Here is a 21,143-nt window from a genome sequence, read left to right on the forward strand (position 1 = left end):
AAAGGACTTGAGCTTAGAATGAGCTGGTCACAGTCCTGGAAGGCGGCTTATTGGGAACACCCTAGCATGGACTCCTAATGCCTTTCTTGGCATCACTGAAGGAGTGATGCTCAGAGCTACAGTAGCCCTGGTGTACAGGTTGGCTGTGTATGACTGGGCCCACCTCGGTCTCTTCCCACAGCTGCCAGGGTAGTACCTGCAAACTCAGCCCACCCATCCTGTTCTCTGAAATAAAGTCATTCTCTGATCCCTCGTGAATGATGGCTGCCTCTTTGCTTCTGAAAATCTCATCAGCCTGGAGTGCTAGAGCCTACTTTTCAAGCTTCAGAGACATTCCTGTCTCTGCCTGGCACAGGTTGCCTCCTGTGCTGGACCTGATCACACTTAGGACTTGACGAAGCGGAGGTTTTCTGGGTAGTCCTCAGACGTACTCCTGTCTATCCAGGGCCCAGCATGGCAGATGGGAGCCATAGGCCACTTACATGTTGGCCTCTGTTGTGCTGCTGTCACCAGTTCTTCTGCTCCAGTGGGCGGAAGCCTGGGCTCACCCTTGCCTGTGCTTTTAACCAGGCCTTCTCCTCATCGCAGGCCGGCCCCCTATTCAAATAAAGCAGATCATGCTGCTGTTTCTAGCCTGTGATGCACATGTGACCGCATTCCAGGTGGCCAAAGGGTGTGTCCATTGTGGGGACACCAGTGTCCTGATCCTTTCTTCCAAAGGCAAAATAAAGTCCTTGTGGAGAAGCCAGCAGGAAATTGGGGGTTCCTGGAACTGTGGGTGGTGGGGACTAACTGGCTACTGCCTCTCCCAGGGGTCACTGTGCTCAGGAGTGTGGGTGCTCCCCTGGAGGTTCTGGAGCATTCTTCCCTGTAGCATGCATCATGCACAGAAAGCCTCTGTCTTGGAGCAGCAGAGGTGTGTGCCCTATGTTCCGTCCCCCGCAGTCTCAGATTAACCCAGTGAGGAGGGGTGTCTCTCTCTCTCACTTACTGCATTTTCAGCCAGGCACCGTCAATTAACTCTTACCTATTGTGGGGCCCCGGCCTTCCAAAGGCTGCTTACTGCTCTTGCTGGCTTCCAGGAGGAAACCCAAAGGGGAGAAGGAAGACTTCAGCGAAGAGGAGAAGTGGAGATGCCTTCATCTCTAAATCCTCGTGGCATCCGTAGGTGCAGGCATCTTTGCCTGTGTACACCACCCCCATGAGTTTCCTTCAACCCTGTGTTTTCACACAGGGAAAGGCTCTGAAGTACGAGATCTCCCCTGAAGAAAATAGAGATGAGAGATGGAACAAATTATAGGATGACTGTGGGCATCTGAACTGGCTTGAGAGAGAGACCATGAGGATGGGGAGCCCTCGTCCTGGGAGGTGAAACAAGAAGACTGAGTGTGGCTGCCATCCGAAGGGCTCCCTACAGGGCACACAGCAGCCCAGCGAGGCGAGAGGATGGGAAGGCTGTTGTTTATAGAAATCTAAGGGCCACAGGCCACTAAAAACAAATGCAAGAGTGAGTCAGTGAGAGCTGAACACCCAAGAAGTCTGGGCACCACGGCTTGTGAGAACAGGGGGAGGCACTAGAGAGTTAACTCCCTCTGTAACCTGCGCACTCCAGGGTGGGCCATTTTCCCCATTTGTACGCCTGTCTCCCAGACAGGGCCCAAGCTGCTTACAGAGTGCCAAGGGCCTGGCCTGGCTCTTTGTCTTCTGACCATTGCTGTAGACCCTAGGTTTGCAGCTGTTTGGATGAGGTCCACCAGGATGAGTCATATCCCCAAAGCACAAAGTGCAGCATTGGCAATTATTGGGTGAAACCCGATCAATGTGTTTTTTGGCTGTGTGGTCTGTTTTGACCATCTTCCGCCATCAGCCTAATTGGTAATTGTCAGATCTTTACTTAACCATGCCCTCTGGGAGAGCTGGGCTTATCCACACCTTTGGCTGTGGGGGTGACACCCACAGACAACCAAGCCTGCCCCTCATTCTCTGCCTAGGTTGGGTCCCCACTCTTGCTTGCAGTCAGGCTCTGGTGAAGTAACTAATCTCTGTATGCCTGCTTTTATGCTTCTGAAACAGACACTGTCAATCCCAACCCTCAGGATTGGTGTGAGGACTAAGTGACAATGCACAGGAGCACTTAGGGTGGTCCTTGGCTCATGGTCAGAGTGAGCCATTGTTGTCAGCTACTACTGAGCTCAACTTTAGTCCCTAGATCTTTGATGTGTACAGCTGGTGAGGCTGAAAGACTGAGAACATATTACCAAAGGAGAAGTGAAAGGAGCTTGGATTTGCAGCAGCTTGTGTCCCTGTGTCGGGCAGTGCATAGGTGTAGGTGGTATACATTTTTTCCCTTCCCTGCTCAGTAAGTCCTCTCAGAGTTTATGGAGCTCTGGATGGAGAGCAGAGGTGCATCCTCAATTGCCAGGGGCTGGACTTGGGTGGCTCCATTCACTACTTTCCTTTTGTCTTTAGTTAAAAGTCATTCCCCTAGGTCATCCTTGCTGGTTGTTCATATTGATGGCAAAACCTGGGCTTAAAGCTGTGCAGTGAAGGAGGACAATCTGGTGTTTATTTTCTCAGGGTTTAGACACTGAACAAAACTTTTGTCCAGTACTGTAGAAGATACCTGGTAAAGTAATTCAAGGTGAGATGCTTGAGGTCACTTGAAATGTAGGCATAGGATGAGGACAATTACAGTGTAATCATTCCTTATCATGCTTAGCATTTGGGCCACCATAGACAGCAAGCACACACCCCTGGGTGTCCACTTCTACTTGGAGACCAGGTGTCACTGCAGATGAAGAAAGGGACCTGCAGCAACATCTCTTCCATCTGCTCAGCCATAATAACACACCATAGCTGAGGTTAGACAATAGATGTCCATTCCTCACAACCCTGGGGGTTGTACATCCAGGACCAGGTGCCAGCATGTTCCGGCTCTGTAGCGAGTCCACTTTTTGCTGTGGCCTTACATGGCAAAGGGAGTTCCTGTGAGGACACCAGACCTCACAGACAGGCCGCCCGCATCACAACCTGTCGCCACAACAGCCTTCTGAAAATCCATCTCCGAATAGAGTCCTGTTGGGGGTTGAGGCTTCAGCACACGTTTTCGGGGACATAGTACCGTCTGTGCTGAGCCCCAGGTTGTCTGCCTCCTCCAGAGGTGGAGTAGGGAAGCGGAGTCTGGGCTGCTATTGACATAGCAGACCCCTCATGGAGCAGGCAGCCAACTGCTTTATTATGTGTGTTCATTTCGAATCTCAGTCTTTAGGCAGAGCTTGCATTTTCGTCTTACAGCTAGGGAAACTGAGGCTTGTAGAATCGATTAGCTGAAGGGTCCCACAGTTGGTGACTAGACAGGAAGTCAAGCCTAGGTGGTTGAGGGAGGGAGGCAGACCTGGAGAGCTCCACCCTCTGCTCCCAGTGGCTGCCACATCCTGGCATGGTGGCCACATAACGGATGTGTAGGAGCACTGTGCATCCACAGGCTAGGAGTTAGGAAAGCATGTTTTAAACAAAGCACAGATGAAAGCATTGTCTGCCATATTGTGTGGCCTTGGGTGGTGGTTTTGTTTTTTGTTTTTGCAGTTCTGAGGATTAAACCAGGGCCTCCATCCCCAATCCTTTTTTTATTTTGAGATAGGGTCTTGCTAAATTACCTAGGCTGGACTCAGATTTGCAATCTTCCCCATCAGCCTCCCAGAGCACTAGGATTATAGTGTCCACCATGGGGTAATGCTTTTCTATGTCCACTGGTTCCTTTATTCTTTACATAGCAGACATGAGGTGCTCTGCCAGGTGTGGACGGTGTGTGGGTATCAGTACAGTTTTGCTGGTAAGACAGTTCAGTGACTCATTTAGAGAGCTGTCTTATTATTTTTACATGTGAAATAATACTTGGACTTACAAACTACTGACACTTAATGGAGCCTGGCCCCCAAGCCCATTTTAGATGGGAAGACTGGCCTGAGCTCACAGAGGTCCAGCAAGCGCCCATTGCTGACCTGGGCTGGCCTCTGCAGTGGCAAGGCCTTGGAAACACACATATGATCCCGTCATGCATGGGCAACAGGTCTGCATCTTTGGGCAAATAACGAGGATAGTGGGAGAGGAGTCCAGAGCTACACAGGAGAGCCCAGCCCCTGTGCCGCCTTTCCTCACAGAAGGGAGCTAATGAAATATACAGGACCATATCTTTACATGATACCCCTGCACCTGGGATAGCCTGAATTTATCTAGGGAAATCATGCTACCGCCTTCCATAGCCCCGAGTGAGAACAGGCCAAACTCTGCTCGTTAGTGGTGGGAGAGCCTGCTGGAGCTGGCCCTGGCCACTGACCCTTCCATCTAGTTGAGAGTCTTGGTGTCCGGGGCAAGAAGAGAGTCAAAGGCTTTGATTCTGCTCCCAGATCTCTGTGAGGCCCCCTCCAGCCTCCATTCCATTCACCTATTAGAAGAGTCAGTGGGAAAAATAGCATCCTAAGTCCTCAGATGGGAGTGGGTGAGAGGGTCTGTGAGAAGGCTGGACACCAGGAAGAGAAGCCTTGGGCCATGTTGGGCAGAACAGCTATTTCTCCAGCCCTACTCTGAGTCACTTCACAGGAGCCTGTAGCTGGGCAGGACGGAGCTACAAGCACAGAGCCCTTTGTCCAGTGGTACACACAGCTAAGACCCAGCAGGAACAATGTGCACACTTACTCTTGAGCCGGTACAGTAGATCTGTGCTCTGCAGAGCCAAGGTCCCTAGCCTCGACCCTGGACACCAAGGCAGCCGAGAGGAGAGCACTCCAGACAGAGGATGCCTGGGTGAGGGGCTGGCCAGAGGAGGCCTGCTGGCCCTGTTGGGAGAGCCCCACATAGTCCTAGTGGGGCAGGAGGGCTTGCCCCCAGGCTTGGAGCCTCAAAGGGGGCCAAGAATGTTCTGGAACGCTCTTTGGCCTCTAGGCCACCATTGCAGGGGCTGTAGGAGGGGCCCAGGGAAAGGGCTCCCCATCACATTTCTGGGCCCCTCGCATGGAAGTGTGCATTTGTGCCAGGCTGGGCGGGGCCTAGAGATGCATCACTCCCAGCTGGGAGCAAGATTCCCCCACGGAACTCAGGCTTCTTGAGGCTGCATCCTCGATGGAGCCTGCAGCTGCGGGAGTGGGACCCCATGGAGCACCAGCCTGCAACTGGCTCTCGCCCCACACAGCAGGGCCTTGAAGCACGAGGCTCGGGGTCTGGGCCAATGTGCGGCTGCCAGACCTGCACAGTGGTGCACACTTCACACAGCCGCACAGACACCAGCAGCCGCCTTCATGAGAGCATGCTTTGTGGACGACGGCCGGTCTTAAAGATCAGCATTAATCTTTCACACTTTTGCTTTCTGTAATAAATTTAGATTATAAACTCACCACTGGGGTAATGTGGTATTTTTCCATGTGCCATTACATCGTATCAAAGTGAGTTACTCTGGGCCGGATCCTGTGACGCACTCGCAGCCCTCGCCCAGCAGGATGGAGACATTGCATCACGCCCAGCTTCTCCACATGGTCCCCCCCCATGCCTCCCCTCCCTCAAGCACTGAAAGACGGGTGGGGCCAGCCGCCGGGCCCCAGCGCAGAACATGCTCTTTCTATTTCCTTGCTAATAGGAAACAGAGGCGTCTTTCTATGAAGCTCCAGATTTCTCTGAAATTCACGTGAAAAATGCAGTTTAGATATAGCATAGTCACAAAACACTTAGGCTTTGCCCTTCTGTAGCTGTCACGGGGAGGCAGATGTGTACTTTAGTCTCTGACTTCCCAGGCCCTCCATCCGGATCTCAAAGCTGGGCTGCAGAACACATTGCTCAGGGTAGCTCCTTTGCCAGCACTTCAGGCCGGATCATCACAAAAGTACCTCTCCTGGTGCTGAGTGACTAGAGATCCTCAGTTGGTTGCTGAAGCTGTTAGCAGCCCTCTGTTGCATGAGTTGCGTGTGACAGCACTGCCACCATGGGGGCTAAGGACAGGGAGATGGAAGTGTGAGGCTGAGATGGGGTCATCTAGAGAAGGCTGGGATTTGGGTAGGAGCCCTAGGAAGAAAGGCCAAGGTGGCCTTGGAGGTCCTGGGTGCCTGGTGTCTTCTAAGATAAGGGCTTCTCTCACACAATCCCCACTTTAGCGCTAAGCTGGTACCTCAGTAGCCAGGCTGGGAGCATAAAGGGGATGTTGTTCCTCAGCCCAGGAGCAGGGACATCACAGCCAGGTACAAGGAACTGGTGCCTTGGTGGCAGCTGGCAGGTGGCAGGACACATTACATCTTCCCTCTTTGTGCCTACCTGTTTGACACTCAGTGATGAAAATCAGGCTGTGATCTGGGGCTGGGGCTGAGGGACCCGGACACAAAGGCCACTGTTAGAAGGGCACCTCCTTGAACATGCAGTTTAGATACTGCATGTCACCCCCCAGTCACCGCCCCCCCATCACTGCACCTCAGAGGGAGTGAGTGCTGGCACTGGCTGCAGTCCTTGGGCAGGCAGTACAGGGCAAGTAAGGGCAGCAAGCTGGTGTCTCAGAGAGGCCCATGTGTGGCCTCATTGGACATCTGGCTTCAGGCTGTGTGATTAGGGAGGAGCAGGCTGCAGAGGCGAGGCGGTGAGGGGCAGCACGAAGTATCCGCACAACCTTCCACCTACCTGGGACCCAGCCTGATGGCTTCCCCCTCGGTCCACTCTACATCCCCAGAGCTAGAAGCCTGGGGTCACTCCACCACTACAGGACTCACGTTCCTGTGGGCATGAGGTACCTCCCAGTATTTGAGTAGCCTGTGTTGCCTCCAGGAAGACCCTGAGATGGTTGGAGAGATTCGGGAATTAGCACCAGGGCCATGGGCGTTTTAAACAGGTCATAAACAACAGAATTTGCAGGGCTCACTGCAGCACTTTGCAGCAGGTGCCACCCACCCTGCTCTTCACCTTGCCTGGCCTGGCCTTTGGATCACTGGCCCAGGTCCAGCCATGCTGGCTGTCGCTGTCCCTATGTGGCAGATAAACTATGGCCGCCGGCATTTACTGGACAGCTGTGTTTGGGACTGTAGCTTTCGTGTTGCACAGGGCAGTCAGGATGAGAGTTTTTACAGAGTTGAGGGGTGCTTTATTTGAGAGAGGAGCTAGGCCTGGTGCCTGTCTGAGAACCCCTGTACATCAGAGAGAGTCCCAGCGGGGTATTAATTTAACCTTCCAGTCATAATCTTTTTAAAATCATGAACTTTGGAAATTACCAATCTAACTTAGAATTTAACCTTCACTTTGTGAGCCCTGCCCTTTCTCAAGGTCATACTTTGAAATGGAGAGAATTGAGTACCCTAGGGTCCTATCATTTGTCTAGTGCTGTTTTCTGCAACAACTGTGCCCCATGGCCAGCCAGAGCCTGTGTTCCCAGCAACTGGCTGCACCCAGCTCTGCCTTCCAGGTGCCTCTCAGAGTCTGACTACATCCCGTGTTCGCCAGTTCTGGATTTAAAACCTGCTGGCAACAGGCTGGAGCGGTTCTGGTTGGGGACAGTTCCTAGAACCTGGCCTCTTCCTCTGCAGAGCTGTCTGGACAGGGCATGTGCTTGGAGCCAACATTGGTACTCTGGGTGACAAATTGACCTATAAGCGCTGCCTGGTTCCAGATGACTGAGGGCTTCCATAACTGCCTCCTGGGAGGTGCAGCCCCTTATAAAGGTGGGGGATCCACAGCTCATTTCCTGTGTGTGACTTTCTTCTGTCAAGGGAATGACTTACCATGCTGCCTTTTGCTAAACATGAGGATGTCCTCTTGTCACTCTTGGCAGCTGACTGGTGGGCCCTCCCCTCAAGTTCAGCAGGTCTAGGGCCCAGAGAGGAGTCAGCTGCTTGTGCTTGTGACTCCAGAGGCTTGGGAGAAAATAGATGGATGTCTGTGAGAGGCATCATACCTCACAGGGAGGTCTGTAGGGAAGCCCTGTGTGTACCCAGCCCTGGCCACAGGAGCCCGCTCCATATTGTGCCTCCCTCAGCTATGTCAGTTAGAGGAAGCAGATGCCCCATGGGGGCAGTGGGCACAGCTACAGATGAGGAGGTTAACGGGGAGCCTCTGATGAGGGGCCTCTTCTAGGCCCCATGCTAATCGAGCCCCCCAGAGCCTTTCCCTTGAGCACACTCCAGCCACATAGAAGTGGGCCTGGCCTTGAGGCTTATACAGCTTCCACCTTCCTGTATGGCCAGACCTGCTCCCCACTGACGGTGTTTCCCTCTTCTACCACCTGGGGTGGCTCAGCAGTCAGCCCAGGATTCCAGGTCGCTGCTCCAGGAGTCGTTTTCGTGGCAAATCGTCGCAGCCTTGAGAAGGTGACGTGTGGGGCCTTCTTTTGGAAATGCATACCAGCCTGGTTGCCAAGCACTGATGCTCCCACATCTCTTTCCTCAGTGGCTCACAAGAAATGCTGGCTGCACATGGACCTGCTCCTGCTTCCACTGTGTGGCCACCTGAACGCCCTCAGTGTGGCCGGTTGTCCTGGTGTCGTTGTGCAGCAGGTGGCAGCTCTTGAATGAGTCCAGCATGATACGAGCCCTGCTTCCAGGCCCCTGGTGGGTGGTACCCTTATGGAAACAATGGGAAAAGCCTTCCGCAGAGGGCAGCATGCCTGTGGCAGGCCTTTATGGGCAGGTGACCCATGTCCTCTCTGAGAAGGTATTCAGTGTGCTGGTGGAGTCCACATGCCTGACTAAACAAGTCCAGCACTCCCTGGGCACCACATGAAGTGTGTCCTCCATCTGCTGTTGTCCTTTGGCTCACTGTGCTGGCCACACTTCCCAGGTAGCCGTGGCAGCACCATCCTGTGGCTAAGGGCTGGAGAACAGGCCCTGAAGGACCTTACACTATCTCTTGAAAGTGGCTGAGGCCCCAGCTCACAGTTGCCCCTGCTGTTTCTTTACCTTCTGAATGTCAGCACTTCCTATAGTCCAGTCCCTCCAGCACTCACACCTACCTGCCGGGCACAGAGACATTTATTTAAACAGTGAAGTGAATGAAAATGGAGACAGGGAAGCTGGCATGCAGCACAGCTGCGGTGCCCTTCTGGAGTCCTGGCCTCAAGGCTTCAGTGTCACCTCTGGGCGTGGAGGTTGAGTGTGTGGATCCTTGTCCTAGGATGACTTTCTCCCTAGGTGGCATGGCGCCTCAGGCAGCCAGTGGGCCATGTGTCCCCACACTGGCCTCTACAGAGTCACCCAAACTTGCAGTGGAGACCACTGTTAGCACGGGGTTCCCTCCAGAGCTGAGCTCTAGGCCAACTGTGTCTTCATCGTTCATAGCTATTGGTGACACAGACGTTCTGGGGCCATGAGGGGGAACAGACACACATTCTTGCTGGCACAAGACCTGGCTGAAGAATTTCTCTCAAAATGTGGATGTGCTTGTATTTGTTTATGGAGGAGGCCGAGCCCTCCTTGTGGTATGTGTGTTTGCCCTGGGTGCAGTGTGCCTGTTGGAAGGGCCACATGCGGCCTGCCAGCCGCAGTGGAAGGGCAGTGCCCCGCGTGGCTGACACACTGCCTTGGCATGAAGCTCATCGTGGTCTGTCATGAACTGAAGTGTGTTGTTGCCAGTCGTCTGTGGAATTTGTTTGTGGAATCTCTTGACCATCTCGCTGGCTCTTCTGAGAGGCAGAAGAGGCAAGACCAGCAAGAACACAGTGGTGCAGGGAGCAAGCAGGGCAAGAATGGGCCCCCTGCAGGGTCTGCCTGGCACCCCTTTCTGGCCTACTTGCCATCCCCATCCTCTTCCCAGCTCTCCTGCGGAAACCAAGGCACAGAGGCCTGTGCGGCTGGGGAGGAGCCTGGCGCCTGCTCTGGCCACAGCCTGGGACCAGTGCCCAGCCTCAGAGGCTGGGTCTTTTTGAGCATTTTTCCTGGACCATCGGCCTCTTCATGGTCTAGTGAGCTGGGAGCTCCCGATTCTCTGAGGAGCTGTCAGGTCCCCCAGTGGCTCTCTCTGAGGGTCCCCCTGCAGGAGTGGAAGCCAGGAGGGGAGGAGGGAGAGGCGACATTCCTGCCAGCTCAGAAGTGCTCTTCTCCTGCTGTGATTCACGGCTTTTCTCCTGCAGCAGAGTTGTTTACCTTCTCAGCTGGATTCTCACCGGCTTTCAGAGCTGTCCTGCCACACGCTCAGGTTTACCCCACGTGCAAAATTTATCAGACAGCGTCAGTAGCCTTAGAGCAGTAGTGGCTCCAAGTTAAAATTTTCGCTTTGATTGCTACAAATCCAAGGGCCCTTGGGCCCAAAGCTTCTACTGCAGCTTGCAAATGGATTTTTATAGCACGTTAGTGCTGGGGGAGATTCCAAGGAAAATAGTTCTCTCTATTAGAACCAGCTGCGACTCTCTCAGCCAGTGACTCACTCCTTTTTTAATTGGGTGGGAGAACCAGTCAGAGACAGGGACTCAGTCAAGACATTGTTTGTTTTGCACAGGGTATCCTAGCCACAGCCCGCCCAGTCGTACCCATCTGCAACTTTTGTTTATTTAACTTTTTCTTCCCTCCTCACAGTTCCAATTATAAAAACAGAACCCACCGATGACTATGAGCCTGCCCTGACCTGCGGACCCATGAGCCAGGGGTTAAGTCCTCTCCCAAGGCCGTACTACAGCCCACAGCTCACGATGCTGCCTGACCCCAGCTCCTGCCTTGTGGCTGGCTTCGCCCCATATCCACAGAGGAGCACCATGATGTCCACGCCTCCCAGCTCGAGTCCAAAGCTCCACGACCTTTCTTCTGCAGCCTACACCAAGGGCATCACCAGCCCAGGCCACAGTCACCTTGGACTTCAGCCGCAGGCTGCAGAGGCCCCCACCATTCAGGAAGTGCCGAGACCCATGGCTGTGCAGCCTGGCTCACCCAAGCAGCCCCCTCCAGTCCTGCTGCAGCCGCAGGTGAGTCCACATCTGAGCAGTAGCTGTTCCCTTGGTTACCAACAAGCACTCTGTCCCAACAGCCCCTCTTCTCCACTTTCATCCACTGCCCACGAGCCAACCTGCTTGCAGTCCTCAGCCCACCCTCCCACCACGGGCCAGCAGCAGCAGCAGTCACCGAAGGTTCGAGGAAATGAGTCTCCAGTCACCGGGCCATTGTCACTGCCAGAGGTGCGTGAGGACAGTAATCATAATTTGGCCCCTATTCCTGTAACGATCAAGCGAGAACCTGAAGAGTTGGACCAGTTGTACCTGGACGATGGTAAGTACCCACAGATATACAGGTGTGCGCTCCATCTGGCACCCTACCCGGGAGCTCTCGAAGAAAGCGGGGTGTGGAGGAGCTGCAATCAGGCTGACGTCTAGTGTGGGAGCCAGTCCCCCAGAGTGGCTGTGGGTGCTGTTGCGTTGCCGTGTTGTGCTGTGCCGGTCTGCAGTAGCAAGCTGCGTGGCACTGGTTCTGCTCCAGTCTCCGTGCCCCCTTGCCTGAGGATTACTAGGTCCAAACTTGGGACCCCTAAGTTTGTTGATGAAAGCTGGACAAAGAACTGCCTGGGTGCTCAGAAAGTAGAAGAGAGCACTGCTGGGCCTTCCAGGAGCTTCTTTAGAGAACAGACTTGAGACAAAAGTCTAGCTAGGATTAAGGTTTTACTCTGGGCAGCCATGTGGAAATATTTAAATATTTAAATGTCAGGCACTCAGGGAATGTGAACAGGGAGCAGGGCACTTCTATCCAGGCGGGGACCTGCTCCCAGCCCAGCACACAGCTTGCGTAGGGCAGCAGCGTGCCAAAATTCAGCATGTCCAGAATGGCTTGCAAAGGCAAGACACCTCCTGTTTTCCGCATGTGTTTGAAAGAATCCCTCCTTTTGGAGATGAGTAATAAGAGGCCCCCTCACCATGTAGTGCTTCAGCAACCAGCCTTGTGACCTGAAACACTGGTCACCCTCTCTTTAGGAGTGGGCTTGGTTCACGTTTGCTGGGCCTCATGCAGCAAACATACCATCGAAGACACAGCCAGTTTTCCTGGTGTGAGTCGTTTCCCAGGTCCGGGTGCTGACCAGCATGCCTGAAGCAGTGTGTACCACCAGCTGGACCCAGATGGGCCCAGAACAGTGCTCATTCTCCTGTCCCTTGAAGGCTTAGGCCTTGTAGCCTCCTTTAGTCAGTCTCCCATAAAAGTAGCAGAGCTGAGTGCTGTTGACTTTTTCTACTGCTGTAGCTGTCAGCTTCTGGGCATCCCTTTTGCTTCAAGGGGACTTTTGGAAGGAGCATGTGGAAACTCTAGTCATGCCGGGGTTCTGCTTCTCGTTCTCCTAAAAGACTGTGGTGCGTGCTGGCCTGTGGGTAAGGAGTCTTTTAAGCTTCATGGTAACAGGTCCAGCATCAACCCCAAGTGACCTGGGGGACAAAACTCTTGAGCTTTAAGATTTCAAAAGTTTCTGTTGAATGTTGTCCTCCAAAATTTCTAATTCAAGGCTACAAGCTTTTTGAGAAGGATGCATGCAAAATTTGTGCTTAAAAGATATTTAACCCTTGAACCTAATGCTGTGGTCTGTGCTGTTGGTAATGTTCCTTGCCTTTGAGCTCTCCTGTCCTCACATGAGGGGCCCACAACAGCTTTGCCTCCGTGTTTGAGGGCTGCTGCTGCCCTGAGCACCTTCCTGAAGGTTTGTTATGGCCACAAGATGCCAGGAAGGTGTACCAATTTGTATCTGACTGTCCACTCCAAATTCATTTTTCTATACTCTATACACAAAACTGTCCTTAGGCCTCTTGAGGTGGACAGGCTTGTGGGCCACATAGCACTGCTTCCTTAGCTCCAGGATTCTGCCCAAGAAGTCACCGTGGCAAGTGACTCTGACGCTCTGGCCTGCAGTCTCACCATTCGAGTTGCCTCAGGAAGTACTGTGTGTTCTACCACAGCTTTGTCACCTGGTCAAGGGCAGGACAGCCTTGCAGAGGCAGTTGGACCGGACAGCCCTGGACTCCCACATCTGGGCAGTGCCCTGTGGCCCAGAGATGGGAAGCAGGTTCAGCCTCATTTCCCAGTGCCCTGGAGGTCATGGCTGCCAATGTCAGATGCAGCTTTGTTGTAAGCTGGAATGTGGGGCAGGTGAGATACCCTGGGAAATGGGAATGCTGGGTCCAATACTAGAGTGTGATGCTGGCACTGTCCCCGCAACTGGGTGGAGCTGCAGGGATGGAAGGAGACACTAGAGCACTATCATTTGGCACATACTTTGTTGAATTTCATCCTTCTGCCTAAGAGGAGCACAGGCATTGCAGATCTCACATCACCAAGGTGTAGTGTTGCTAACACAGGAAGTCAGTGCCATGAGCTCTCTTAAGGGAGAGAGGGAGCCAGTCATTAAGTAGAGGAACCCATCCTAGTATGATGTCTTTTTTTTTCAGTCTCAGTTTGCATTTATAACCACCCCAGGGAAGAAGCATTGAGAATGAAAATAACCACAGTAGTCTAAGCCAAGAAATTAAGCTCCATTGATTTCAAGTGGCCTTAGTAAAAGGCAGTCTTTGTCAATTTATGCAACACAAAGAACTGAAAACTGGGGACACTGCTGTACTTTTGGTATAAGTGAGCCTTCAAAGCAAAGGGTCTCGGCTCCCTCTGACACCCCGTGGCAGTGTTGTAGCTCTCCACAGCCAGGCAGGCCGAGTGAGGCTCCGCACTCCTGAACAGTTTCTTCTGGAGTTTAGCTCTCTGTGTGGGCATGAGGCACCCTGAGCCCTCACCAGAGTGCAGACTTAGTTTCCTGCAATTCGCAGAACTGCTAATAGGAAGGAACACAGAGGGACAAGCATGTGGCCACTGCAGTCCAAGCGATTGGTTGAGTAAAGAAGCACAGAGATTGGCCAGCCCTCCCCACCCAGCACTTTCCCAAAGTGCTTTCCCTGCCTGTGGAATCAAGGTTTCCAGCCCACTCTGGCCTCTCACTTAATCATTTCTGCTGGCTCCATCCACACAGGGGTGCGGGGCAGAGCAGTGCTTCGATTTACAGACAGCTGGGCTCAGGAGGAGGTAGGAAGAATGTATCCCACACGGATTGTGGGTTTTGGTTTCCTTTGGGTTTTGATTTTGTTTTCTGGGACCATAGAGTGAAAAGGCAATGATAAGATGTTATATCCAGTTTTGAGAGTCTGGAGCACTTTGGGTACATAAATTTTCAGTATTTGCATCAACATGTGATCCAGGAGGGCCGTTCACACACTACAGCCTGAATTTGGTCACATGTTTGAACTCGTAAGGGTAGTATGCTTTCCAGATATCCCGTTATCTCAAGGAATAACTTAAGCCTCAGGATAAAAAATGAACCTTCTCTTGACCCCCTAGGATTTTTTGTTTTTCAGTCATTTCTACTTTCAAGTTTTGTTGCAACAATCCTTGGCCCTTAAATAAATTTTAGTGATAATTTGTTCTTTGTTCCAACAGTCTCCATAAGATTTAAACTTTCAACTTAGACTTCTTGGATATGGCAAAACCACAAAGTACATTTTAAAGATATTAGTATTATGAACTCCATGTTATTTTAAATGTAGGTTTCTAAAAACATGCCACAGAACTATATGTGAGCTTCTAGTTCTTTCCCTGAATTGGCCATTGTCAAAAGCTGGGTTGTGTGGTGATGCTCCTGTCCTGGTACAGGTCTTCTCTTGATTGTACATGTGAACATGGGCAGCCCCCTTATATGTAGGCTCCTCTTTTGTACACATCTGGTGGAAACTGTTCTGAGTTGCTTGTGAGGTCTGTGGCGCGTGCTGTAGTATTTGTGTGAAGGAGACTAGTGGCAGCAGAAGCAACCGCTTTGCTGAACGGAACACCCTCATTAGTTTATTTTGGCTAAAATGATTGGTCCCAAGGTGTTTGCCTCTCTGCCACCATGTGCCCCCTGTCACTGTGGCCGCCCCATGGCCTCTGCCATAATCAGGCCTTTCAGTTCCCCCACGGGCTCTTGGGTTTGCAGAAATCTAGATGTCATTAAAACAACAAGCAGGTAGACGAGGGAGCCTGGTCATGTCTGCCCTGTCTGGGCTATGAGTTTCTTCTCACTCCCTCCCCTTTCCTGAGCTTAAGCTGCTCTAAGAGAGAACAAAAAGCTTCCCTCATGGAAAGTTTTACTAACCTGGCAAAGCGCCCAGGTCTGAGCCTTCCCCGTTGCTAACAATGATTGCAAGAGCCCATACTGCGGTGATCAAACACTCTGAGTTGTAAATATTGTGGACATAGGCTACTACATGATAGGTAGAAGAATGAATTCAGCCATGCAAATAACTCATTAGGGTCAGTCCTTTATACACTGGGAAGTCTGCATGGGGGTCGTGAGGCATGAAACTTAGACCATATGTCCTCTGAGGTGGAGATTGCTATAGGCAAGGTAGACCAGCAGGCTGGATAAGCAATGCTCTGGAGACTCTTGAAGGAAGGATCTCTTGACAAGGGTGAGTTTACTGAGGCCTGGGCCTAAAGCTGCTGCTTTGAGGTTCAGAGCCTCTAGTCGCTCACTCTGAGGTGAGGAAAGCCAGGAGGGACTATAGCAAGTTGTTTCTAAACTTGTGCTTTTGAGCTGCAGCACATCAAATACATAGGCAATTAGCTTAAATATTTCAATTTTTGTCTAGATGTTTGGTTGGTATCTTTTACACCGAACTTAAGTGACAACCAGGAAGTACCTGAAAGATTTTCTGGGAAAAGCAAAACAGTTCAATGTGTATCTATTAACTGGTGGAAGCAGTGCTCTGGTGCAGGCTTTTCCCTGTGCCCCAAGGTTCATGCTTGTGTGGTGGGACCTTGTCACCTTTGGGCTCTGGAGCAGGAGCAGGCGGAATTCTGCCCCTTTCGCGAAAGCAGACATGGACAGGTGGGGTGACTCCACACTGTCCGCTGAGTCAGGCTCTCTATAAATAGGGTGTGTATTTGGCCACCACGGACATACATTAATGCTGCTGCAGGCGTTTAGCCCTGTAACTTGCTAGCTTGTGACGTGGGTACCTTCGTCCTTTCCCTCAGGCAGAGAGGGAGAGGAGGGGAAGAGATTGTTCTAGTGGGCTGGGCCTGCACGGACACTGGAGCTAAGGGACCAGTGGGTTCTGGGCACTTTTTTTCAGATATCTGATATAGACATTAACATGGAATACTCTGAGTTATACTGTATTTCTAGCCAAAGTATCATTCTACAGTCCCATTATCTTCTGCATACTTGAAGAGAAATTTGGAGGTATTGCTTTCAGCTGTTATTAACCATCTGCTTTTTTACTCCTTGAAATGGGACTTAGCTTGTTCTCCTCCTCAGTTTAAAAGTTGTTTGAAATTATTAATTTGACGGAAGGAGATATAGGTAGAATTTTTTAAAAGCTAAAGGAAAAAGCTAGGAAGGTTCTGTGGCTTGGAAAATTATACTGTTTAGTGCTAAAGAAAATTCATAACCCGCACAACTGGTGTTCAAATAAGACTGTGCATTTGTAATTTATTTGTCATTTCTAGTGGGCAAGATCTAAATAGTAGTAAAGTGTTAGTGTGTATTTTGTTATTGTAATGCTATTTTTGAGTAAATATACTGTTTTCTTTCACAAATAGGTTAAAATCATTACAGAAACACTTAAAATGGTATTTCTCCATTTCCAAACAGTTTGTACAATACTGTTCTGCTGTCTGTGCAGTTTCTTTTGCTAAGACACATCCATTCCAAAGTAGGTTTTTATTTCATAATGAGAAGTTACTTCTCTAAGTTACTTCACATTTGTAAGCCAGCAAAATAGCACATTACTGTACTTTGTCACCAGAGTATGAAGCCATAATATTTAAAGCACAATAGCCACATTCATGGCCCAGTGGTTGGGAACCCATCAGAGAGTGGTACTCTTTGGAGTGAATGGTAACCAGCGCAGTGAGGACTCTGCCACATCTGTGTTTCTGCGTAGAACCCCCAAACTTCCATGGTGTTGGTCTCCTCTGCCCCTGGAGCCATGGCTCAGAGACATTCAAATGAACTTCCTGACACAAAAGTATGTTCTTACGTATGGATTCCAGAAGAGCTGTGAACAGCTGACTCACAGATGTGTACCAGGCGTAGAACATGGGCCACTGGAACTGTAATTGTCTTCCTGTCAATGCAGTTCCTAGTCCAACAGGGCGTACAATTACCAGCAAACAGAAACCCCAGTGGCAGTGACAGGGTCAGTACTTTGTAACTTCCCAGAGTGCCTTTTTATATCTGTTTTCAAATTTATATATTGGACCTTAGAGCAATCCTATGGATATGCACAACTTTCAGTATTACCCTTACTTTACGTGGAAGGAAACTGAGGCTTAGAGAGAAAAGTTATTTGACTTGTTCAAAGCACAGTCCCAAGTGGCAGACCCAGGAGCACACCTTGCCCACCAGCTCTCATGTCAGTATATCTGCTCTCTCAGGTTGACTGGAGACTGATGAGCAAGACTTGGCCTTGGAAGCCACAGAGCAGCATGTGTGTATGTCCCCTTCAGCAGAGAGTTTCTGGTTATTAACTAAAGTTCTCTTTTGTAGCTCAGGAAGGACTGGATGAGAGGTGGGAGTTCCAAAGTGAGGGACAGAGGACTCTGATCCATTCCCCAAGAAGTAACAGAAATACTGCCCAAACTGTCAAATCGGCCAGTTTGAGATCTGGAAATTAATAAAAGGACAGAATAAATTGAAAAGTATTTACTCAAGAAAAACCAAGCACCAGTTAAAAGGGCGGATTTGTAGCATGTTAACTTGGGGCCATGTTCACCCTCACTGAGCCCCGTGGAGCATAGCTGGGAAGAACCCACAGCTGTACAGACAGAAGTGGCTGGGCTCTTTTAAACCCTTATTCCCAAAGTGCAGTTAGCACTTTGGTCCTGAAGCTCCCTGGCACAGCCCCAGGCTCAGGCCCCATTCCCAGTGGCAGCTTTTAGTTGCAGTTGTGATGGAAGGAGCTGCTCAAGGCTATAGTTTCCACTGGGACAATCGGGAGCCTGACCAAACTAGACAACCACAGGGAATGATAAAAAGTCCTGACATATTCCTGGGCACCAGGAAGGCAGCATATATGCAGATAGATGTGTGCTTGCTCAGGAAAAGAGGCCCAGGCCCTAACCTCTGGCTGACTAATATGCTGCACAAGCAGAAGTGAAAGCTGAGTGAACTCATCAACAGTCTGCAGTTGGAAGGTGTACACACAGGTCTTCTTGATAAAGATGGAAGACTTAAGACTCCAGGACTGAGGGAAACCTTATTGTCTTCAGACTGTCACACTCTGCTGACCAGTTATAAGAAGCCAAACCTAAAATAAAAACAGGAATTTCTTAAAAAGGGAACAGAAAACTTAGCGTCCACATACTGCAAGGAATAGAGAATCTGCAGAATTAGTCCAGGAAAGTCTATAATCAAATAAACAACAGCAGAAAACATATCCTAGCATTACTAACAAATCCTATGAGAAGGAAACCTTATTCCAGCATTGCTGTAGCATACTATCTATTGTGTCCATTTTTAAACTAAAAAGTTAGGAGACATGCAAAGAAACATAAAGATATGCCTCATACAGAGAGAAATAAACCCCACAGCCAATGAAAAATGTGCCTGAGAGGTCTCAAGTGTTGGGCTAGGTAACAAAGGCAGTAAATCAGCTGTTATAAATATGTTCAGAGAATTAAAGGAAACTATATTTAAAAACTTGCAGGAGAGGATGACAAATATGTCTCATCAATAGATAATGTCAGTAATGAGAAAGAAAAAATTTGAAGAGTCAAATAGAAGTTTTAGAGTTGGAAAGTATAATTCCTAAAATGAAAATTTTATTAGAAGATCTGAACAGCAGATTTGAACTGGTATAGAAAAAGAATCAACAAACTTGACAGATGAATAATTATGCAGTCTGAGGAGCACCCTCCCCTCCCCAAAGAAAGAAGGAAAGAAATGAACAAAATCTCAAAACATGAGGCACCATAAAAAGTATAAAGGCATACACATAATGAAAGCCCCAGGAAGAGAGGAGACAGAAAAGTGCTAGAAAAATTTTTAAAGAAATAATAGTCAGAAAAAATAATGGTCACAGATTTGATGAAAAAATATTCTATGCATTCAAAAGAAGATCAGCAAGCTGCAAGTTGGATAAATTAAAAGATATTCACATCTAAACACATCAGAGTCAAACTATCAAAAGCCCAAGAAAAATAGACAGTCCTGAAAGTAGCAAAGGGACATTCTTCAGACACATAGACTGAGTAAGACTGACTGATGACTTCTCATTAAGATCATGGATGTCAGAAGACAATGTGGTAGCATATTTAGAATGCAACAAAGAGATTTTTCGACCAAGAATTCTATATCTGGAGAAACTAGCTTTCAAAAATAAAGCTGTTTTCAGACAAAGATGCACAGAGTTTGTTGCATCCTGACCAAAAAGAAATACTAAAGAGAGTTCTTCCAGTTGAGGTAACTCATATGCACCCAAAGAAATAAAAAACACTAGTAAGACTAATTACATAAGTAAATAAAAAGAAAGTGTGAACATATTTTAAAGTTCTTTTCTTTTACTATTTTAAAGACAATTACATAAGAAAATAATTACAAAACTGTTAAATGACTTACATATTAAGATAACATTCGTATGACAAAAATAACAGAAAAGAGAAAGGGTAGCAAAGGGAATTGTATCAGAGCAAAATTTTTATATATAGTTAGAACTAAATTAGTATTAATGTGAAATGGATTATATTGAACAAGATGCATGTAATCTCAAGTGAACCACTGTGGAAATGACTAAAAATATATAAAACTAAAATGAAACAAAAGGTACTTTAATGATACACTTGAAAAATATTTCTATATGAAACAAAAGAAGGGAATGATGAAAGCACATAGGTACAACATCACCAAAACCTCCAAAGATGTAGAAAATAAATAGCAGAATGGCAAGAGTAAATCCTGCAATGTCAATAATTATATTAAATGTAAATGGACTAAATACTCCAATAGGAAGAGATTGTCAGACTGGACTTAACAAAACAAAACAGGATCTACTATTTGTTTTCCATAAAAGACATATTTTAGATTTGAAGACACAGATAGTCTGAAAGTAAAAGGGTAGAAAAGAGCAATGAAAAGAGATCTGGAGTACCATTACTAATGCACTAGTCAGCTTTTCATCATTGTAACAAAAGGCTACTTATGAAGAAGAGGTGTATTTAGCCAGAAGGTTTAGAGCCTGTACTGGCATGGTTACTTCTGGTGAAGGCCCTCTTTCTTGGCCTCATCACATCATGGCATGTTTGTTGGTGAGTTTACATCATTGACTTTGAAGTTGGAGGAAGACTGGAATCCCATAGTCCCCTCTAAGGCACACCCCCAATGACAATAAGGACCTCCTACTGGGCCCCACCTTGTAATGGCTTCATTTCCCAATACCACCATCCTGGAGACCAAACCTCTAATCATATCAGACCCTTTGGGAACACAATTAAGTCAAATCCAAACCACAACTAACACAGCAACTGATATCAGACAGAATAAGCTATAAGACAAAAGGTGTTACTAGATAGACAGATCAGTGGTAATGTTTCCTTTATCATTTCATAATGATAAAAGGGTAAGCTGGACAGGAAGACAAAGCAAATTACAAGCCTATTGACACATACAACATAGACCATAATACATGAAACAAAAGAGATAATATTTAAGGGAGAAATAAATAATTAAAAAATATAGACAGAGAGTTCAATATCTACTCTTAATAATAGCTAGAATTAGCAAGGACATAAAATGCTTAAACAAGACAACCAACCAGTTTAACATAGAACACATCTATAGAACACTACAGAGTAGGGTACATAATGAACAGTCTCTAGTCAGACTTCCTGCTAAGCCATAAAATAAGCCTTTATAAATTAAAAATATTAATTCTGATCATAATGGAATTAAATATGGAATCAACAGCAGAAATTAGGGAACTTGGCAAATCATTTGGAAATGAACACATTTCTGTGTAACCTGTAAATAAGAAAGCATGAGGAAAATTGGAATATTTTGAGTACAAGTGAAACACAGCATACCAAGATTTATGCAAAACAGTGCTTGGAGGAGAATTTATAGTTTTATATGCCTATATTAGAAATAAGAGGGGCTGGGGATTTAGCTCAGCGGCAAAAGCGCCTGCCTGGCAAGTGCAAGGT

At 48.6% G+C, this 21,143-nt stretch overlaps 1 protein-coding gene across 6 annotated transcripts in view; it reads left to right on the forward strand.

The window, feature by feature from the left end:
- Positions 1 to 21,143, forward strand: part of Nfatc1 (nuclear factor of activated T-cells, cytoplasmic, calcineurin-dependent 1) — a 115,956-nt gene that overhangs the window by 68,969 nt on the left and 25,844 nt on the right. For 4 of the 6 annotated variants that reach the window (XM_005373108.2, XM_013511612.1, XM_005373109.2 and 1 more), the window contains exon 9: positions 10,530 to 11,213. In XM_005373108.2, the coding sequence (XP_005373165.1) occupies positions 10,530 to 11,213 (684 nt within the window). The remainder of the gene's footprint in view (positions 1 to 10,529; positions 11,214 to 21,143) is intronic. The other 2 variants (XM_005373112.2, XM_005373113.2) reach the window with 1 other exon arrangement.

Source organism: Chinchilla lanigera, unplaced genomic scaffold, assembly GCF_000276665.1.
Source record: "Chinchilla lanigera isolate Chin_1 unplaced genomic scaffold, ChiLan1.0 scaffold00001, whole genome shotgun sequence".
Taxonomy (NCBI): domain Eukaryota; kingdom Metazoa; phylum Chordata; class Mammalia; order Rodentia; family Chinchillidae; genus Chinchilla; species Chinchilla lanigera.